The sequence below is a fragment of the Lycorma delicatula genome, chromosome 3 (assembly GCF_047948215.1).
Source record: "Lycorma delicatula isolate Av1 chromosome 3, ASM4794821v1, whole genome shotgun sequence".
In the NCBI taxonomy this organism is placed as follows: domain Eukaryota; kingdom Metazoa; phylum Arthropoda; class Insecta; order Hemiptera; family Fulgoridae; genus Lycorma; species Lycorma delicatula.
This window is the reverse complement of record NC_134457.1, coordinates 24,188,365-24,209,573: the sequence shown is the minus strand read 5'-3', so window position 1 is coordinate 24,209,573 and position 21,209 is coordinate 24,188,365. Positions and strand designations below refer to the sequence as shown.

General features: G+C 29.2%; 1 protein-coding gene across 3 annotated transcripts in view; it reads left to right on the top strand.

The window, feature by feature from the left end:
* LOC142321453 (putative phosphatidate phosphatase) overlaps positions 1-21,209 on the top strand; it is an 83,237-nt gene that overhangs the window by 32,736 nt on the left and 29,292 nt on the right. For all 3 annotated transcript variants that reach the window (XM_075359547.1, XM_075359546.1, XM_075359548.1), the window contains exons 3-5: positions 6,535-6,836; positions 15,676-15,733; positions 16,575-16,751. In XM_075359547.1, the coding sequence (XP_075215662.1) occupies positions 6,535-6,836; positions 15,676-15,733; positions 16,575-16,751 (537 nt within the window). The remainder of the gene's footprint in view (positions 1-6,534; positions 6,837-15,675; positions 15,734-16,574; positions 16,752-21,209) is intronic.

The following is a 21,209-nucleotide window of genomic DNA, read 5'->3' as shown; positions in this document are numbered from 1 at the left end:
TTTTGTTTTTAAATTTATCTGTACTAATTACTATATGTCTTCTGATCATTGAACTTTTAGTTTTAGATTCTTATATACTTATTTTTTGGCATAGCTCCTTCACTTGTGTAGAAAAATTCTAAAACTTATATTAGGTGTGATTATGATATGCATTTTACATTATTAAGTATCAGTACAAAAAAAAATTATTATATTTACATTGTGAATTTCAATCCTATTATTTCAGATAAAGATATCACATTTTTTAAATTAATTTTAAAAACAGATTTCTTTTATACAAACTTCATTTTTATAAAATTTTCAATATCTTTTATGTAGATGTATTAATAATAATAAAAGTAGACATGCAGCTTAGATTTAAATATTTTAAAATGCAGTTATTACAATTTATCTTTTTACATAAAATATCATAACTTTCTGATGATATTGTGCTGGTAATTAAGCTGTGAACCAAGTTAATCACACTTCATAATCAGGATAGCCATATCAATTGATGTAATGGCCACATTAACCTGGTTTGACTTTTAAACATATTAAAACATTTGAGTAGCATTTTTGGCTATCATCTAGAAGGTTCTGGGTTTAAACCCAGAACTCCATCTTCCTGAAAGCCTACACTTCTAAAGATAGAGTATCTGGAATCTCGGAGATGGAATCTTCTACCTCCAGTACTACAATGCTGATGGAGTGAATTCCCTATTGTCAGTACCAGATAACTCTGGCTCAAGTAGACCAGAGAATTTACATTGAAATCTAGACTGGATGCCCTCTCTGCTGAAATCTTTGGGGTGGCTGAATTGTTCGCCTTCTGTGTTGGAGTCCTCTGTGCTTTTGGAGGCTCTGAAGCTACACATTGTACAATCTCTCCCCCTCTCTCCAGGGTCTTCTCTATCTTAACTGGACCTGCATTGCACTGAGTTCAGACTTCTTCTGTATCCTTGCCCCACCTTCCTTCATCCTATGACTGATTGAAGGCCTTGTAAGATGTTTTAGTAACATGCTTAGGACAACATCCACTGGTGGTCTGCATCATGGCACATCTTACAGGTTCTTTTTGTGAGAAATTTCATCCTATTATCGATGATTTTATCAAATCATAATTGCAAGGATTGTAGCTATTCTGCATTAACCTTTGGCAAAAAAGGGGTAGCTTTTGCTTGTGTGATAATCGATGTAGGTTGAAGTGTTCAACTGCTAATGATTTTCTTGCTTCAGATGGCTGACTTTTCAGGGTTTTTACCTCCTGAATCGCAGTTTCTATTTTGTAAACTGGACAGTTTCTAGAACAGTAGTTGTGTTACCCTTTACAGTTGGCACAAACTGGAGGATCTCTGCATAGCTCACCTTCATGACTTGCTTCATTATACATGTAAATGTGTTGTCCATCCCATCTGAGTGCAGTGTGATCAGAACATTGAGATTTAAACTAACGCATAGGTTGCAGTATGAAAGCTTTAACCTGCTATTAACCTTGGAGGTTCAATGTAATACTCTGTCGGAACCACCAAATATCCTGGTAGAGAGCAGATGTGCAGTCTGCACTGGCTCTAAGCACCTACAAACCAAAGCTTTCAGGCTCCCATGCACTGATACATGGGCACCTTACGGCATGCTTGCCATTACAGGGAGCATTTTTTTTTTTTTATCCTTTTTTAAACACCCCCAACATCCCCGGCCTCTGCCGTTAGGCTATGCGCAGGAATGTCAGGGTGTCGTGGGAGTCGACTGCCCCCCTGTCTCGCCATTTTTGGCTTCCCATCGGGGTCCTCACAGTTTCATCAAGATGCAGTAGCCCCCCTTCTGGACGACCACTACATCCCTCCACTGAAAGGCTACCCTTCCTGGCCCTACACTAGGTTGCCGACTACTCTTTGCGCGTAGCCGGCAAACTGCCGCGTCCCCCTTCTCACACATGAGGGTCCCGAATGCATCATCGGAGCACCCTGACAACCCGCATTCTTGCATATGCAGGAGCCAGAGTGACCTCTGCATCCGAGCTGCCTTTCCGGCCCTACACGGCAACCACGATTCGCCCCCTCTTTTTTTTTTTTTTTTTTCCAGTGTCCTTGTCCTTTGGCACACCGGCAACAGTAACTGACAGTGCCGCTACCGGGAGCCCCTCACATGACATTATTTAAACATGATTAATAATTTAAACACTCATTAATATAACACGATTTTCCTTTAACATCAGTCTGAGATCTCCCAGCAATAGGCATTGCTGATGCTGCAGGTACTGCTGTGTAGTCGTGCTCCGCAGTACATCATGATGTAAGTTGAAACAAGACCGAAAAACCTTAAAGCTAAATCAAAAACATCCACATGGGCAACAGTGGCAAAAAAGAGAACGGAACTCCCTAAACTATTTATCCTTAAGAGTTTACAAAACCCAGTGTTGTATCGGTAAGTCCCATTCTTCTGTCATACCAGGTGTTGGCTGACAGTAGCACTTACCAATAACATCTTGGCTGAGTGACAAGAAGGACACACACAAGCAGCCAGTATAAAACAGCTACAAATGACAGTGAAAACAATAATCCCTAAAACTAGTTAAAGCTTATACCCTATGAGAAACTTCTCTTGACAAGGGCATAAAAGCCGATTAAATAAGTAATGTCAACTTTTCCAGTCATTGAAATCTCCAGTGCAATAGCCATTGCAAATAATCAGTACAATTGATCCCGCGATTCTTCCGTGACCAACAGGTAGTCTGAGTAATACGTGGGACAAAAAAGCAACTCTTAAAACTTAAACTAAAACTAATTCATCAGCATATGCAACACGATGACAAAGCAAAAAAAAAGAAACAGAGAAACAAACTAACAAGCAACTCCCCAAGACCGGTTGCCCTTATACCCTGGAGGGACCCAGGTATCTAAGCACAGTGTAATAACATTAGGTTCGAAGTTCTTCTGAAACACCAAGTGTTGACGCACCCTCTTGCTGTGTAATAACTTCATGGTTTAGGCAAGCATTTGTACAGGGAGCATTTGTAGAGACCTACTTTCACATCAAATCTGGCCACCACATCACCAGTTCTAAAGCTGGTGTAAGTCCATATCCAAAATTGTTTTGTAATAAACATGATCTGCAGGTGACCAAAGAATACAGTCATATAGTTACCTGAAGTTGGAAATCAGGTTGGGATCATTATTATCAAGAATGATCACATAACCTACCGAGTTGGTCTAGTGGTGAATGTGTCTTCCCAAATCAGCTGATTTGGCAAGTCGAGAGTTCCAGCATTCAAGTCCTAGTAAAGTAAGTTATTTTTACACGGATTTGAATACTAGATCGTGAATACCGGTGTTCTTTGGTGGTTGGGTTTCAATTAACCACACATCTCAGGAACAGTCGAACTGAGACTGTACAAGACTACACTTCATTTACACTCATGCACATCATCCTCATTAATCCTCTGAATTATTATCTGAAAGGTAATTACCAGAGGCTAAGCAGGAAAAAGAAAGAAGAAGAATGATCACATGTCTGAAAATACTCGGAGCCCCATTAGCCAACTTTATGTCTTACTGATGTACAGCTGTACATCAGCTGTGGCCTGGTTGTAGAATGTAGATTGTGTGTTCTGGATTGGGGATTATTATCATCATCATCCATTATCCGTCAGTCATAATTATTAGTTTTTTTTTTTTTATTATTACAATTACATAAAAGATATAAAAATGAAGTTTGTATAAAAAAAACTTGTTTTTAATTCTAATTAAAAAATACATACATAAAAAATATATCTGTTATCTAAAAACGATAAGATAGAAATTCAAAATATAATTATGATAATTTTGTGCTACTGTTACTTAAGTACTTTATGTTACATGGCGTAACATAAATAGCGTTTGGCTGTAGTTCTGCTTTCATTCTGCTAGATTTAGATCTGAAATTTGTTAAATCTTTCTCAAATACTTTTTATTTTTTTTAAGTAAATTCTGTATTGTATGAAATAAAAAAAAAGAAATGTATCTCTTGATACATTTTTGTTGTAAATCATCTAATAAACAACATGTGATACTTAAAATTAGCACTTCCATTGTCTTAACTTTTACAGAACTATTTTGTGTATTTTTCAGTTTTTGTCTTTCTCTCTCTCTCTCTCTCTCTTTTTTGTATATATATATATTCTATTAATTATGTTACCTCCTTCCTTTAACACATTGCCTTTTTGTTATGTCATGCCACTGCTCTTATGTAATATTAAGGGGAGTTGGATTTGTTAGTATTGACAATTGTTGAATTACCATTTGTTATTAACTGAAGTTAACAGTTCCTGTTCGTGTATTGTGTGCTAGTTAGATTACGAAGGAAATAAAGCCAACATTAAAATTTTTTTGACTTTAATGAACTAGACAAATAAAAATATCAAGATTGTTGAATATTCATTTACAAAAATCAGTTTGTTAAGAACACAGTTGTTTTAAAAAAATGAGTATACATATATATATTTATATCATTTTACTAAAAGGTTTATTTAAAGAAATAAATCTCTGTACTCACAGCTTGTGCATTTATTTTTAACTGTGTAAATATGTTTTTGTAATCCTTGAACATATAACAAATTTTTTAAACTCTTTTATTAATAACAGAATTTTAAGTTGTATCAAATTATTGTCAGGTATAATCTATCAGAAAAGAATTATTATTATTGGGTAAAATCTTGAATTTTTTTCCTACTGAGTTAAGACAATAAACTCACACTGCAGTACATACACAGTGTTTTACAAAATATAAAAAGTAGTACTTTAAAATGTTACTTTAGATTGCCTACCCCAGTCTTTGAGTAACTAAGACAGATTTAAAGGACAGAGACTGCGTGTGACATTTAGTCATCAATGTTTTATTTAAGAATAATAATGTTTACTACATCCAGTCTCTGTATTGAATGGAGAAAAGTTTCACTTATAAAGCTGAATTTCAGTTATATCTTAGTCAGCTAACTATTATATATTTCTGATAAATAATTAACGAATTGTCTGTAAGTACTGCAGACTATTTATAAAATTAATTTTTTTTGTATATACTGGTTCTTATTTTACCTTCAGTGGTGAGTACATTGACAGAGATCATTTAACAAAAACAGTGTCTATTCTTCTGCTGTTACTCTCTGTTGGTAAATAGTGAAACTATTTTGTTTGAACCGTAATTTGAATATATATTATAAGTATAAAGTTGTAAATGAAAATGTATTTTTTTCCTAATTTTAAGTGATCATTAATTATATTTTGTAATGCTATTCATTTCTCATATTAGCATGTTGTCAGTAAACTTATATATTTTCCCTAGCATATGTGGTATTTATGGTGTCTCACATCGGATCTGTTACAAACGTATGCTTATGGCACAAAATAGAAAATCTTAAATATTTTAAATAGAAATCTTATCATCTAATGTAACCCTCCTCTTCAGTAATTGATTAGCATCATTGCTAATCAGCTGTTACAAATAGTTCTATTTTGTTAGAATGTTGAAAGAAATATAATAAAATGGGCAAAATAAAATGAAATCCAATGAATCAAGTAGATTAGTGATGGAGTAATCTACCAGTTCAGATGGGCATATTTTTCAAAACTTCAACCCCTCTGGAGAGCCTCCTAATATTTCAATTGAAATTTCCCAAAAGACATCCCATCCCTAATTTTTGATGGAGCACCCAAATCAGGTCTCAAAAACCTGGAGGTTGTATAGTCTAGATTCAATGAATTGGTAGATTACTCGGTATAAATTTATCAAAACTTAGAAATTTTCAGACAAATTAGAAAGAGAAGAATCGTTTTTTATGAAGATATAATTAGAATATTCATGAGAATATGATTAGAATATTCATGAGATTAGCCAAAAGGATTTTTAAAAGTTAAGAAAACCAAGAACCAATGGGTAAGAGGAATCCAAAAAAATGTAAAATGAAATCGATAATGAAAACTGAAATTGGGAATAAAAAAACAATTATTGGAAAGTTTCAACGGCTTCTAAGAGCCCATACAAAAACCCATGTATTAATATAAACAAAACAAAATGCATTAATTGTAATAGTTACAAGTCCATAACACATACTTTTTTTTAATAATTTATGAGATTTAAAATCTAATTTTTTTTCACGTAAAAAAATTTTTTTTTTTTTTGTTCTTTTTAAATTGTATTTTCTTGGCTGATTAACTCATTAGTCAACAAGCTGTGAATGCATGATTATTTTTCTACAAAAAATGTTTTTCCAACTATTTACATATATTATGCAGCAATACCTTGGAGAGAAAAGAAAAAAGGTTATATCAAAACCTATGGTCTAATACGTGTTGACACATGTTCGAACATAAGTAGTGCAGGCTTTGTTTATGATAGTAGCATAGTTGAATATAGGCTTTGTTTAAATGATAATGTAGACTAAATTTTTATAATATAGATTTAGTTGAATGTAGGTGTAGGCTTTGTTTATGATAGTTGACCGTTTTGGAATCCAACTAGGCAACTTTCAAACCATTCTTTGAGCTGTTACACTTGTTTACAGTAAATTTATTTATTTTTCAGATGCTTTTGTTAGAGTTGGTTATTTATCGACGTACACGAAACCATACTGTTCATTCTGCATTCGGATACAGAATTCATCCTTGGTTATGGAGATGTTACTGTGTAATTGGAGTGTTTGGTTTTGGAGCAGCATGCTCACAACTTACAACTGATTTCGGTAAATACATAATTGGACGATTACGACCGCACTTTATTGCAGCTTGTAACCCAGATATTGTGAAAATGTGTGATTTAGAACAATATAAAGGTGTTTATATAGAAGATTTTACATGTAGTGATCCATCTTTGGAGAAGAAAGCCAGGTAATTTTTAATTACAGAATATAATAACATATTTTATTTATTAATAAATAATAATGGTATATATTAAAAAAAGAATAATATTATATCTTGTGATTGTGATATATCTGCTGTTTAAAAATAATACTTTTCATACATTGGTTATCTAAAAATCTAATAGAAGAATTTTTAAATGTTTAAATTTTTACATTTAAAAAAAATGGTTCAGTTGTTTATTTTATTTATTTTTAACATTTACTGTCTATAATAAAATCTTATAATTTTGTCTGACATTGTTAGGCTTACAGCAAAAAAAAGGTTTACCGTATTATGTTTGCAGAATACTTTAACAGTGTTCATAGTATGTACAATACACACACACACACACACACACTCAATTAAGCTACTGTATGACTTGCTTTCATAATCAGGATCAGAAAAAACACTGGATATTTAATCATAATTACTGCCCTCCTCCAAAACACTCATTAATTCCATATAATGTTTTATTCCACATAATGTTATATAATGTCAAGTATTCTTTTAGGGCCTTTTTAAATTTACTGCCTTGTAACTCTTTTATTTTAGGTAATAGATTAAAGAAAACAGACCACTAACATATAGATCTCTCATAGATATATGAACAAACTGATCCGTGTGAATGTCATTCTTTCTTCTGATATTGAACTTAAGTATTTCATTGTTATATATTTCTCTTTATCTTTTATGTGCAGAATTACTTAGTAAATATATAAATAATACAATACAGATAGTTTTTGTTCACAGAAGATTCCTCTACTTGATTTTAAATAATTTAAATGATAAATTACCCTTATAGATTTTTTTTGTTGAATAAATAATCTTTTAATATTTTTAACAGCAACACCTTCCCAAATCTTGATTCCATATGCTAAATGTGTGAATACACTGATCCAAAATAGATCATTTTAAAAATTTCAGTATTGTAAAATTTATTTAATTGTTTCGGTAAATAAATTCTCTACTTATTTATTTACATAAAAAATCAATGTTTAACCCAAGCTAACATTTTGTCTGACACAATTCCAAAAAATCTGTGCTCATCTGTTTCATTGATATTACAATGTATTTTAATTTCAATTCCAGGCTGCTTTTGATTGTTTTTTAATTTAAAGTTAATATAATAACAAATCTTGGCCAGGTTAGAGTTTAAATTTTCAAAATATTTTACAATCAGATCAGTATTTAAGTTACAAGAAATCTGTCACAAAATTTTTTATTATAGCATATTAGGGATGAGTCATGTGAATATGTTATAATCTTCATGTTTGCGCCCACTGGCAAGTCATTTGTTTACAGAATGTATAGAGCAAGAGACCCAAAATACATTCCTACAGAACACCTTGTTCACAGCACCCCATCCTAATTGATATTTACTTTGTGAATTATTCCTTCTATATTGTATTTTTGTACATTGTATCGGTTTTGTAAATAGGATAAGATTAAATCAAAGGCAATTCCTCTAATATCACAATTATATAATTTCTCAAGCAGTATATAATGACTTGCATAATTAAAAGCTTTTGATAAATCTAACGTAACATCCAAAAATTTATTATTCTTATCTAATTGGGTCATTACTTCATGTTTATAATCAGCAATGGCAGTTATAGTCAAAAGACCTTTCTTGAAAACATGTTGAGACTCACTGAGAATATTATTAACTTCCACAAAGTGACAATTCTGTTTGTGATAGCCTTTTGCAATATTTTATTAAATATCGAAAACAGTGCTACAGATAGATAATTGTCTACTTTATTATTCCCTTTTTTATAGATGGTTTAATGGTACTTTTTTTTAGACAGTCAGGATATTCACCCATTGATAATGATGATTTATTTACTAAGTTATCAAGGAGCTTTATCAGTTTTTATTTACAAAATTTAATGACTTTTACAGGTATACTGTACCACCCAGTTATTTTTTTAGCCCCATAAAAATGTTATGTATTTCATCATCAATTACTGGTTGCAGAAATAGAATTTTGATATTTTACATTACTTTTATTTTCATTCATTTGATAACTATATTAGCGACCCACTTTTTTTGTTGAGTTTAGATAATGTTTATTAAATATGTTTGATATTATAATTGAGTCTTCTATAGTTTCATCACCATAATTTAAAACTATGTTTTCCTGGGAACATCTACTTTTATTTTCTTGATTTTATTTTCTACATTTGTTCTGAATGAATGAATAACTTATAAGATGAATTTTTGGAAAAGGTTTGTGACAGAATCATGTAAAAAAATTTGGTCGGCTTATATTAAGGAATCTGAGGTTAATTAATTGGATTTCTCAATTTTGTAAAGGGGGAGACCACCCAAAAAATTTTTTTCTTTAGAACTGGGAATAGGAATTTTATACTTGGTCAGTTTATTTAGCGTATAGTGAAGAGTACTTTTCTAAATTTTCAGATAATTACCTTCACTACAACCCCTAAAATAGGGGTTAGGGTGAATAAATAGTTCCCAATAAGAATAAATGTATCTCATTTGTTATTAAAGATAAAAACTGAGAAAAAATACCAAAATAAAGAGAAAATAAGTGTCTAGTTCCTTGTGTATACAAAAAAATACATCTTGTAGAATTTTTGTGACAAATTTTTTAAACAAAAAATCATCCCCATTTTAATTTCAACCCCCTCATAATTATATATACAAGAGGATTATCATATGCATCTAGATGAATATTTTCTGTAAGTCTAAAAAAAAAATTCATGCAATTATCACAATTATAACTAAAGTTATGATTTTTTTATTTTTATCTAAACAGAAAAATTAAATTTTTCAGAAAACTGATGTTAAAAATTGCAATATACCATAGCACCTGTCGATTGTATCGCATGGTTTTAGCAATGTCCTATCAAATTCAAAGTGGCTTATCCTGTAGTATGAAATGTGAACTAAGTAGAATAAAAAACGAGATTTAAAATTGTGAAATATTCATATTTATATTATTTTTCATTCGTGAGATACAAGCTATTTAATTTTGTATTTTAAACGGAGAAAATATTGCCATGGAAACAGGCTTCTTTTTCTTTCTTTTTCCTGTTTAGCCTCCGGTAACTACCGTTTAGATAATTCTTCAGAGGATGAATGAGGATGATATATATGAGTGTAAATGAAGTGTAGTCTTGTACATTCTCAGTTCGACCATTCCTGAGATGTGTGGTTAATTGAAACCCAACCACCAAAGAACACCGGTATCCACGATCTAGTATTCAAGTCCGTGTAAAAATAACTGGCTTTACTAGGACTTGAATGCTGTAACTCTCGACTTCCAAATCAGCTGATTTGGGAAGACGCGTTAACCACACTAGACCAACCCGGTGGGTTATGGAAACAGGCTTATATTTTATTTAAATTTTTGTGATCAACGGAGAAAGAAATAATTACATAGTTAAAAAGAGCACATACCATAAAATAAAAAGCACAAAAAAAATTCTATAATTTTTTTTACTCTATCAAGGGTAGACTCCCCCTAAAGTTTGAAAAATATTGATTCATCTTAGACATAGATCCAGCTTGTGTTCTATTAGCTATGTGTATGGTTTGTCAATACATTAATATTTTATTTACCAGCTCAGCTAAATTAGTATTTCATTACAAAATCTCAAAACTCAATTTGTTTAATGGATCTAAAGTTTTTTAAACAAATTTTTCTTTGTCCAGATATATTTCCATCTCCAGGCAATTTGCAGAAAATGATTATTTACAGTGTTCTTTACATTATTAGTATGTTATTCAAGTTTTACTCAATTAGTTATGGAGTGATAACAGATTTTTCTTCAGAAATGAAGAAAAACCTTTTTCCACTTTATATTGTTGTATGTTGAAAGCTATCTGTTGTGAAATATTTTGATTGGAAATATTCCATAATTGATACAGGATAAAAACTTTGCTATTACCATCTGCTGAATATCAGAATCATTGTTTAAGAATTCTATCTACACTTACACGCATGGAGATTTCAATCAAAGGAAGGTTACAGATTGTTTAAAACAACATTTTTTTCCAATTACATGAAAGTTTATGACCCCCAAAATCATGAAATAATTTTCTTATCTAACGTTGTTCCAAAATTCATGTTAATTTTTACAGTTTATTCAATAATTTTTATTTTGCTGTTGTATAAGTAACAAACTGAAATAATTAATGATAAATTTCACTACATTGCATCCCACCATGAAATTATATTATTGGAATATTTATTTTATAAATCTAAATTATAAAACCACTGTGTGACTATATTCCATGACTAACTTTTTGTATAATTTTTATTTAAAATTTCACATCTGCCATTCTTCCTAGTTATTTGGTTATAAAAAAAGTAAAGAAGTGTGGATGTGGAAAGAAATGGTTGAAATATAATTATTAACTTTATTTAAAAGGACTCATTTATAATAAATTATTAAGTACTTATTTTGAGCATTTCATTATTTTATAATAATTTTTATTCTATCATTAAAATAATCTATGAAAAGAAACTATCACTGTTACCAGTATATGTGATTAGTTTTTACAAAGGAAAATCAAATTATTAATTTTATTTTAAGTAGCCTTTACTTAAACCCAGAAAAAAATTAAATTTTGTTGTGCATTTGATATTAATTGAAATAATTTGTCGATATCGGTTATCAATGAAAATAAATATTTTAAGCAAAAATAATTAAATATCTACTAGAAAATGATGAAAAATATAGTAGTAACCCATTAAAATAAATATATTTAAAAAACATGCTCTTACTATACTTTTGTTCAATCTGTGCTAGCAAGGAGGTTTATTTTTATGGTGAAGGGTTGTTAAACTGCTTCTCTATTTTTGGATTTCTATGTTTAACAAGGTACTGTAACAATAAAACATACTATAGCTACAATAACAATACAGTTTAACATGAGGAATAGCTATAAAAAATTTTCAGGTTCAGAAATATTGAATTCAATTCTGTTACAGAAAAATTTGAGTTTAATCCTTATAGTATTTCCTGTTAAATAATTTTTCATAAACCAATAAAAATGTGTTTCTTTTTAATCTAATTATTCTAAAATTATTATCTGTTTAAATGTGAAGTAAACATACATGGTACTTATATTAGTTTCATTAACAAAATAAAAAACCTAATTTTAGTTGTTATAAATTTATTATAGACATAATATTAAAAACCAAAAATGAAAATATTTTAAAAAATCATTTACTTCAGAAATGTACAGATTATACTTAAACAGAAGTTCTTACCAAATGTTTTTGGTATTTATGATTTCCAAGATAATTTTGGTAACAGTAGAATATATAATTAGGTAACATGTCACAAAATAAACTTTATTGTACAATACATTATAAAATATTAAATTGTTTATGGATAATATTTTTATATTATATTTTTATAACTAAAATTAATTAATAAATGTTCTCTATTCTATTTATTTACATCTGTATAAACATTGTTTTTTCATAACGACAATGTACCGTGTGTCCCACAAAGAAAAGAGATATGCTTTTGATTTAGTCTCACTCATCCTTTTCCCCCACCGATTCTCTTGAAACTTTACAGACCCCTTAAGTGTCTTTACAGACTGTTAACTTTACAGACCTTGAAAAATGTTCTGCGAAAATGACAACTTTAGGATTTATAGAAACAAAATGACAACTTTAAAATAAAAACATAAATTTCATATAAACCGCATTTTAATTCATTATAAAACAAACGTTAAAAATTATTAAAAAGAGATGATAATTAAAAAAATTCTGCTGTAGACACCACATAACTTCCTTGTACGCCTATTAAATTATATATGCACTTTTTTTGCTGTACTTCATTTAAACTTATTTCATTCAAAAGTGAGATACGATTGACCAATTCTTTAGTGGACAGTAACACAATTGCTGAAATATTAGTTTTTATTAACATCAAATATTTATACAGTTATTAATTCAACAATCTTACATGAAATATTAGGACAGAGTAAAAGTTCCTTTATTACTCGTATTACTAGATCAGTATTATTTGTATCTTCATCAGTTGCTGATTAACAAAAGTTTTAGATTTCTGGTATGCCGTATAAATAAATAGTTAAAAGTAATTAGGCTATTCTGTTTAGTGAACTACTGTATACTGGTTACAAATCTTAATTTTGACCTAATGGTGTAAAACATTCAGTTTTTATTGTTGGATTATTTGGTTAATAATCAAAAATGAAAAAGAAAGATAACATGAAGAAAATATATTTTTTTAAAATGGCAATAAGATGAATATGAAGGGGGAAAAATGTTAAGAACAAGTGAAGAATAAAAAAATTAAGAGAAAATGATAAACAATAAGAGGAAGAAAATGTTAAAACCAAAGCAAGAATAAAAAGATCAAAAGAAGATGATAAATATAAAAAAAATATTAAGACCAAGGAAAGAATAAAAAGATTAAGAGTTGATGATGAGTATAAAGAGAGAGAAAATTTGAAAACTAGAAAACATGTACACAAATTAAGATCAGAAGGATTATATCAAATCAAAGACTGATTAAATGATTGGCAATAAAAAACAAATAAACAAAATGATGATCAATTCTGACTTAAGGAGAATATTGTCCAACAATATCAGAGGAATAATGAACTAAAAGTTAAGAGTTATTTGCAATTAAAGATCGGGCATTTATGCCCCAGTGTATATGTTGTTCTTGTGAGGGCCTATTTTTCAGTCACTCTGAAATTAACAGATAGAAAATTAAACAGACATTCCAGAATAATAAAATAAAATTAAACAAAAATTAAACCAGAAAATCCAAAAATAAGTTTCTAAATTATAATTTTCAATTAATATTAAATTATCAGATGTTTCACCAAATCTATTACATATACACATATGTAATAATGCCTATTAAATTATATATACACATTTTTAAAAGTGCGTAATATTTTATTTCACTAATAACTACTGATTTTTTTTCATATTTTTTTTTTTCATTATTATTAAATATTATCTGTTGTAAATATTTTTTTGTAATCTTGGGTTAATAATTATTAAATTAATATATTTAAATTAAAAATAAAAGTTAAAAAAAAGGAGATGAAATCTGATTTGAACTGATGTGCCTTCTCTTGTGAGATCCAAATATTTCATTAATTAAAATTTTATTTGGCATAATTCAGAAACCAACGAAAGTAAGTACCACATGAGATATATCATTGAAAAGCTCTCAATGAGGGCTTATTATTGCAATTAAGAAAAAGTCCAAAATCCAAATTTTTGGGGGTTTTACGCTTTTTTAAACACTTTTGGTTTAGTCGGTTGCAATCAAAAGGGGAAGTGTACAACTAGATGTTACAACAGTCCTAAATCCAAAATTTCAACATCCTGCGGTTAATCGTTTTTGAATTATGCAAGATACGTAATTTTTCTCCATCACAATAGTTGCTTTTCTTCATACAAGGAAGTAACTTGAATAATTAAAAAGTTAAGATAATTACTCTTGGTTATGATTAATTATTAACATATTTTATTCAATTTAAACAGCTGTTTAATAATGTATCATCTGTTTTTAATTATTTTTTACCTAGCTATTTTGTAATGAATAAAAAACGTGGTTTATTTGAAATTGACATTTTTATTTAAAAGCTGCATTTTGTTTCTATAAATCCTAGAAGGTTGAAATTTTCACAGAACATTTTTAGAACCTTCGTTAAGATGTCTGTAAAGTTTCAAGAGAATTGGTGGCCTGAATAGACAACTGATATTAAATCAAAAACGTATACATGTATGTGGGACACTATTGTGTATAGATATTACAAAAATAAACTTTTGTCTGATTTTATGGATGATCAAATTTCTTTTAAAACAGAATATATATATATATTTTTTTTTGTTTTAATTTGTACTGATAACTACAAAAAAGTAATTTTTTTATTAGTACTGAATATAGAAATATCTTCTTTTTTTTTATAAATCCTATCACTACTGGAATTTGATAAGGAATGCTAAAGATCTAAATTTCTTTATTAGATATTCTAAATATTCTTTATTAAACATTTTTTCAATATTGTCATATCAAATTAACAAAAAAATGAAAATTTCTTATAACAAAGAAAGTAAATGACTTTTTCACTTTTATTTAAATTAGTTAATGATAAAGTAATATAAAAAAATACAGACTTAAATTTGTCACATGATATAATTTGATTTTATTTTTTAATAACAGTTTTTTATAAATTATAACAGCTCAAACTCATTTCATTTTATTAGCCAAATGATCATTTTTATTTAATAAAAAGGGTTGGACCCTAGATTAAATAACAAACTGGTATTCCCTATCCTTACAGTGTGACGGATTCACAACTCTAGAAGATCCTAAGAGGGAATAGATTCTTAGAAAATAAAATAATTTTGAGAGAAGATGAAAATCCAGTGGTGAAACCACATTTAATGTTCAGCGGATTACTGAAATTCAGGAACATTAATTCTAGCATCGCTTTGTACAAGTAACTTCATGATATGTTGCTTAAGCTATGTTCATAAACAAATATGACATTTTTAAGAAATTTGGTATACCTTTACTTTAATATTAAGTTTTCCTGTCTTGATCAACAACTTCTCTATCTCTATGTAATATTGATGAATAGGCTCTGTAAAATAAAATTCTATGTAAATTATAAATAAAAAAGGAAAAATTTAATTGAAAATATCTAGCAAAGAATCAGTGTTTAAGTATGTATTTTTTTTTTTCATTTTTGTTTTGGTTGAGGTAAACATTTTTTCTTTAGTCCCAATTGTAGATTTAGAATGTCATTCTCATACAGTTGTTTTAATGTAATTTTTTTTCATTTGTTCTAGGTTATCGTTTCCATCAGGCCATTCATCATTCTCATTTTATACAATGTTTTACCTTGCAGTAAGTGTCAAAGCCTTTTTTTATGATTTTTATTTCTATTGTTATGTTTCTACTTTCTTTAATTACATTGTTTTTTTTTTAAATGAGGATTTGCTTATTTTTATATTAAAATCATGATTGTTAACATTACAATTTTTATTTTATTATTTATTTATGATTTTTTTTTTTATTAAATTTGATAAATTATTTTAAACAATTTATATCAATTTACATTTCATTCTTATGCATAAATGTTACAAATTTGATCACCTGTGCATATAAACAAATATCTCAATGTTATACCTGAAAAGCAATTTTATTTAAAATAGTGGCGGGTGATAAAAGTTTATTACAGTGTTTCTGAGTGTTCTTAGGTGATATCATCATGTTGTAATATACTAATACGAAACTTTAAGTTAAATCAGCCAGGCAGTTGTCAGTGTTTTTTAAATTTTTTATGAATGTCTGTTGATAAATTATAAAAAATTAATTGGAATGCTGCCTAGGAAAATAATTAAAAATTGATAGAATATGATATCATTATGGCTGGTCCAGAAGATTTTACGCCAGGATACTCCCTCTCTGTGTGTGTGTGTGTGTGTGTGGGGGGTGGGTGGATGGGTGGTTGTGTGTGGTTTTATCACATGTTTCAGACAACAAACACCATTGGAGTTAACAACATCCACTTAGCGATAGTTCATCTGCTTGTTTTTGTTTCCCTTCCCATTTAACGAATATTTTAAAAACACATTTTTAAAAATTTTATTTCTCTTTAAAAAAATTCCTGGAAAATCAAGTAGAAATATCTTTAAATTAATTTTCCTGCTTATATGTTGAGTACAGTTTTTATTTCTGTTTGTAGATTTATCTCCAGAAGAATTTTACTTGGGGAGGATCGAAACTACTTAAGCCTTTATTGCAGTTTACTGTTCTTTCTATGGCATTTTGCACTGCATTATCACGTGTTTCAGACAACAAACATCATTGGAGTGATGTTTTAGCTGGTTCTCTTCTGGGAATAATTGTTGCTCTTCTTGTGGTCAGTTTAATTTTGTTACTTACTTTTAATTTTAAAGTGTTTTGTTGTGAACTAATAGATAGGTGACTTCATTACATTTTTAATCTAGCAAATCATTTTTGTTGTACTTTGAATCCTTCATTACTTGACATTTATTTTTAATGTTGTACATGTTTGTTTATAATACTTCAATGATAATTGAAGTATTGAGATATCACAAAATTCAAAACATCATACCAAATTCAAGAGATATTACCTCTTAAATTATAGTCATCAAGTTGTAACTGCATTCCTTAAGCAACTGAGTAGGCCTTTTATTGGAATACAGCATCTAATTTATCAGTGTTTCTTTGCAAAACCTTTTGTAATCTCTTAAACTCAGCAAAAGCTAGAACTGTATCTGTTTTGGTTATAACTTTGCTTCAGATTTAAAGTACCACTGAAAATTATTTATCTATTTTATATCTCTTTAAGAATAATGGATAAAGTAAAACTTAATTCATCCGCTTCACCAGAGAGCAACACTCAGGACACCCTCCTCTAATTATTGAGCAGCTGAAAGAGCATAATGACAGACATCTTAAAGAGAATGATGCATTTCACGTTTGATAAACTTAGTGATAAAGTTCCTGTTTATTCACAATTTCTATTATATGAAGTAATTTGTAATTTTAATTTTAGTTTCTATGAACATTAATATGTATGCACATGAGTACTTACTTGTTTAAGCACTCGCTGTTTTAAATCTTGTAATTTTATAATACTATTTTTATTTTTTAAGGTTTATTTAAAACAAGAAGTACAGGGTTATGTTAAGTTAATTATTTTGAAAACTTAAAGAATACAATACACTTTCAAATTAATGAAACATAAAAGTTAATGTATTATGAATGTTATTTAGTGTTCCTTTGTTGTATATTACAGAACTAAATAACTTAGAACAGCCAAGAAAACACATTGAAATAAAATGTTTTACATTGAAATAAAATGCTGGAATTAATTAATGTACATTAGTTGACAATAAATGCTTAAATTAGGTCATTCCTTTTTATTTCAGAGCTTTTGTCATATAAGTATGCCATATAAAAATAGTTTTTAAGGAGTTGTTTAACAATTACATTCTTGAAATTTCACATTTAAAAGTCATGATTTGATGAATTTTTTTCGTAATTTTTTCCAATCTGTCATAACATATTGGAGCTCATTCAGTTGTGTCCTGGGATTGTAACTAATTCCCTTAAAATATGTTACATCATTTCTACAAGGAAGTTTTGCAGTGTTCGAAATCCATGTGCTACTCAGTTCATACTACTCATGCAAAATAATTTTATTCTCAATGCTAAAATATAAATATGGATACTGTTATGGTCATAAAATATAATATTGTTATGATCAGAAAGTAAAAATTATTTGCGCATCATATGGCACGTAGCTTCACTCACAACAATGGATCAATGTCAGATGGTCTCAGTTGTTCTGCTAGCGCTGTACAAAATTTCATAGCTGTATTGTGACTTGAAGTGATTTTGCACGTGTTTATAATGAATAAAAAAAAATTGAAAATCCCACAGACTATGAGATATGATTAGTCATACATTTTTTTGAATGTTTGTCAAATTGAATGGTTTGAATATTTGGAAATTCATCATCAAATTACTGCCATATATGGTGACAGTTTTATGATTGAAGGAAACATAAGAAATGTTGTAGTTTTACAGCAGGGAGAACATCTGTTCATGACGAGCAATACTCAGGACACCCTGCTGTCATTACTGAGCAGCTGAAAGAGCATAATAACAGACATCTTAAAGAGAACCGACACATTTCACATTTGAGGAACTTAGTGATAATGATAAAGTTCCTGAATGTTCACAATTTCTGTTACATGAAATTGTGACTGTTCACTTAAATTATCATAAAATTTGTGCTGATGAGTCCCAAAAATGTTGACAATTACAAAAAACCACATGTCTGCTGCTCTGTCATTCCTAGAGCAGTACCAAAGAAATCTCAATGAAATGCTAGATCACATAGTGACTGGTGATGAAATATGGGTCTCACACTAAACACCAGAGAGTAAATATCAGTCACTTAAGTGGCATCATTCTTGATCGCCTTCAAGGTTAAACAAATTAAAACAAATACTTTCAAAACCAAAAATATTTTGGGATCGTCACAAAGTCATACTGTGTGAGTTTATACCTCGTGGAGTGACAAAATTAATGCTGATTCTTATTTGAAAATTTGATGAAACTTCATCACGTATGGAGTGTGTTTGCTTCATGATAATGCACATCCACATGCCATAAAAAAAACTTGTGAATTTCAAAGATTTCGGATGGGCTGTTTTTGAATATCCACCATACCTCCAGATCTTGTTCCAAGTGATTTCCACCTGTTTACAAAATTGAGGGAGTTTCTTGGCAGGAACCACTATGTCATTATGACAGCAACTCAAGACAGCTATTTGTGAGTGGCTTAATGTACTGGCAACAGACAATGGCATACAAAAACTAGTGCCATGATTTGATAAATGCTTGAACTTTGGAGGTGATTATGTGGAAAAATAGCTTAAAAAATGTAGATTATGATATATATATATATATATATATAAAATACAATAATTTTTTTTATAAAACAAAAACTGTACTTTTTGCCATGACCTTCATATTTATTAATTAGCAAAACAACAGACTGAATGGACTCCCTCAGTTAACATTACCCTACATTTTTTTTGTCTATTTACATTGTATTTAATTTTTTTTTGTAAATTAATACCCATCGATATAACCTGTGTTTTATAAAATAAAAGTAAACTGAAAAGATTGTTTTCTTTGTAATAAAAATATTTTTATTTTATCACCTGTATCATGTGAAACATTTCAGAATATATTTTATCAGATGTGTTATATTAAAACAGAATAGTGTTTTTCTTTTACTTTTTTTAACTTATATAATGATTTATCCAAATGTTAGCACACAGTTATATCATGTTTAAGTTAGCAGTATTAAACTACTACAAGACAACTGCATGTCGAACAGTTTTGTGCACATTGAAGGCATACATGAATTGAAGATAACACATGTGCTAAAGAAGAAAAATGTATAAACTGCGAAGTTCCACATTTGGCAAGGCCTCATGAATGCTTCCTTTATAATGAACAAAAGCCTTTTCTGTGGCTTGTCAGGAATACAGAAAATCGCTCACAATGAGGAATCCTGTACAACCTGGTGTTAGTTTTGGACAGGCTATCTCAAACAATGTACAAACAGAGAAGAGTTGATGTGGTGAACATGTTTGGTTACTCTTTTAGGTCAGTTTCACTTACATCATCCTACTGTCCTGAGTTTGTGAGGTATAAGTAACAGGTAGAAAGTGTGTCTTTTATTATCGGAGATTTGCAAAATGAATAAAACATTCCTTTTTGTTTTGATGAAGTAAGTTATGCCTTGAATAATTTCTGTGACACTTCTCCTAAACGTGATATCATATTCAGAATGTTATTTCACCTCCTGGATACTTTTCGGGAAGTGACCCTGAAAAGTATCCCTGTCTGATACTTTACAGCGATGACATCTTTTGTCTATTTGCAATAAAATATTCTTTGACTAAGTGTTTCCAGATTCTTGGTTGGAAGCATTGATGATTCTGTTACAAAAACCTGGTAAAGATAAATTGTATCCTTCTAGTTATCGTCCTGTATCCTTGACCAGTTTAATACTTTGACCATTACAGTTTGACCATTTTAATACTTGTAAGTTTGGAATGAAAACTGAGAAATTTGTTATCAATACTTATCACCTGACAATTTTTCTATTATGAAGTTATCACCTGATTTTTCAATTTTTACTAAGAAATTACATTGTATATAATTACCTGCATAAGTGCGTACATTTTTAATTTTGTAAAAAATATTAGTATTTTTAGACTTAAAATAAACCAACTGTTAATTGTGTAATAACTTCCATCTTATAATGTAGAAATAGGTATTAGAAGTTTTGAAAACTGGTTAGATCTATGCTAGAAATTGTTTTTGACAGTTTCTTAAAGTCAGAAGTTATGTTGTTTCTGAATTTGTTCTGTGTATGAAATTGTCTGATTAAACTCTCCTGAACTAAAACACAAATACTCATAATTAGGCATAAGGAATGTGATCATTAGTAAAATTAAACAGCATAGTTTAAAGCAGTTTCAAAATACCAATTTGTACGTATGAGCTAAACTACAAGAAATTCCACATTATACAAGACATGGTTTTAAAGTAAGGTCTATGCTGAATTAAAAACTAAACTGAAAAATATGAAAAACTTTATTACTTATGCATAAAAACTACATTTATTTACTTTGAAATTCATTTTAATGTATCCAAATTACAATTGATAATTAATTTAATAAATTATATCAGTCTATTTGAACTTTCTGTATGGTACTTACTTACTTTTACCATATTTCGATCCTCTGCTCCATCTCAGAAAATC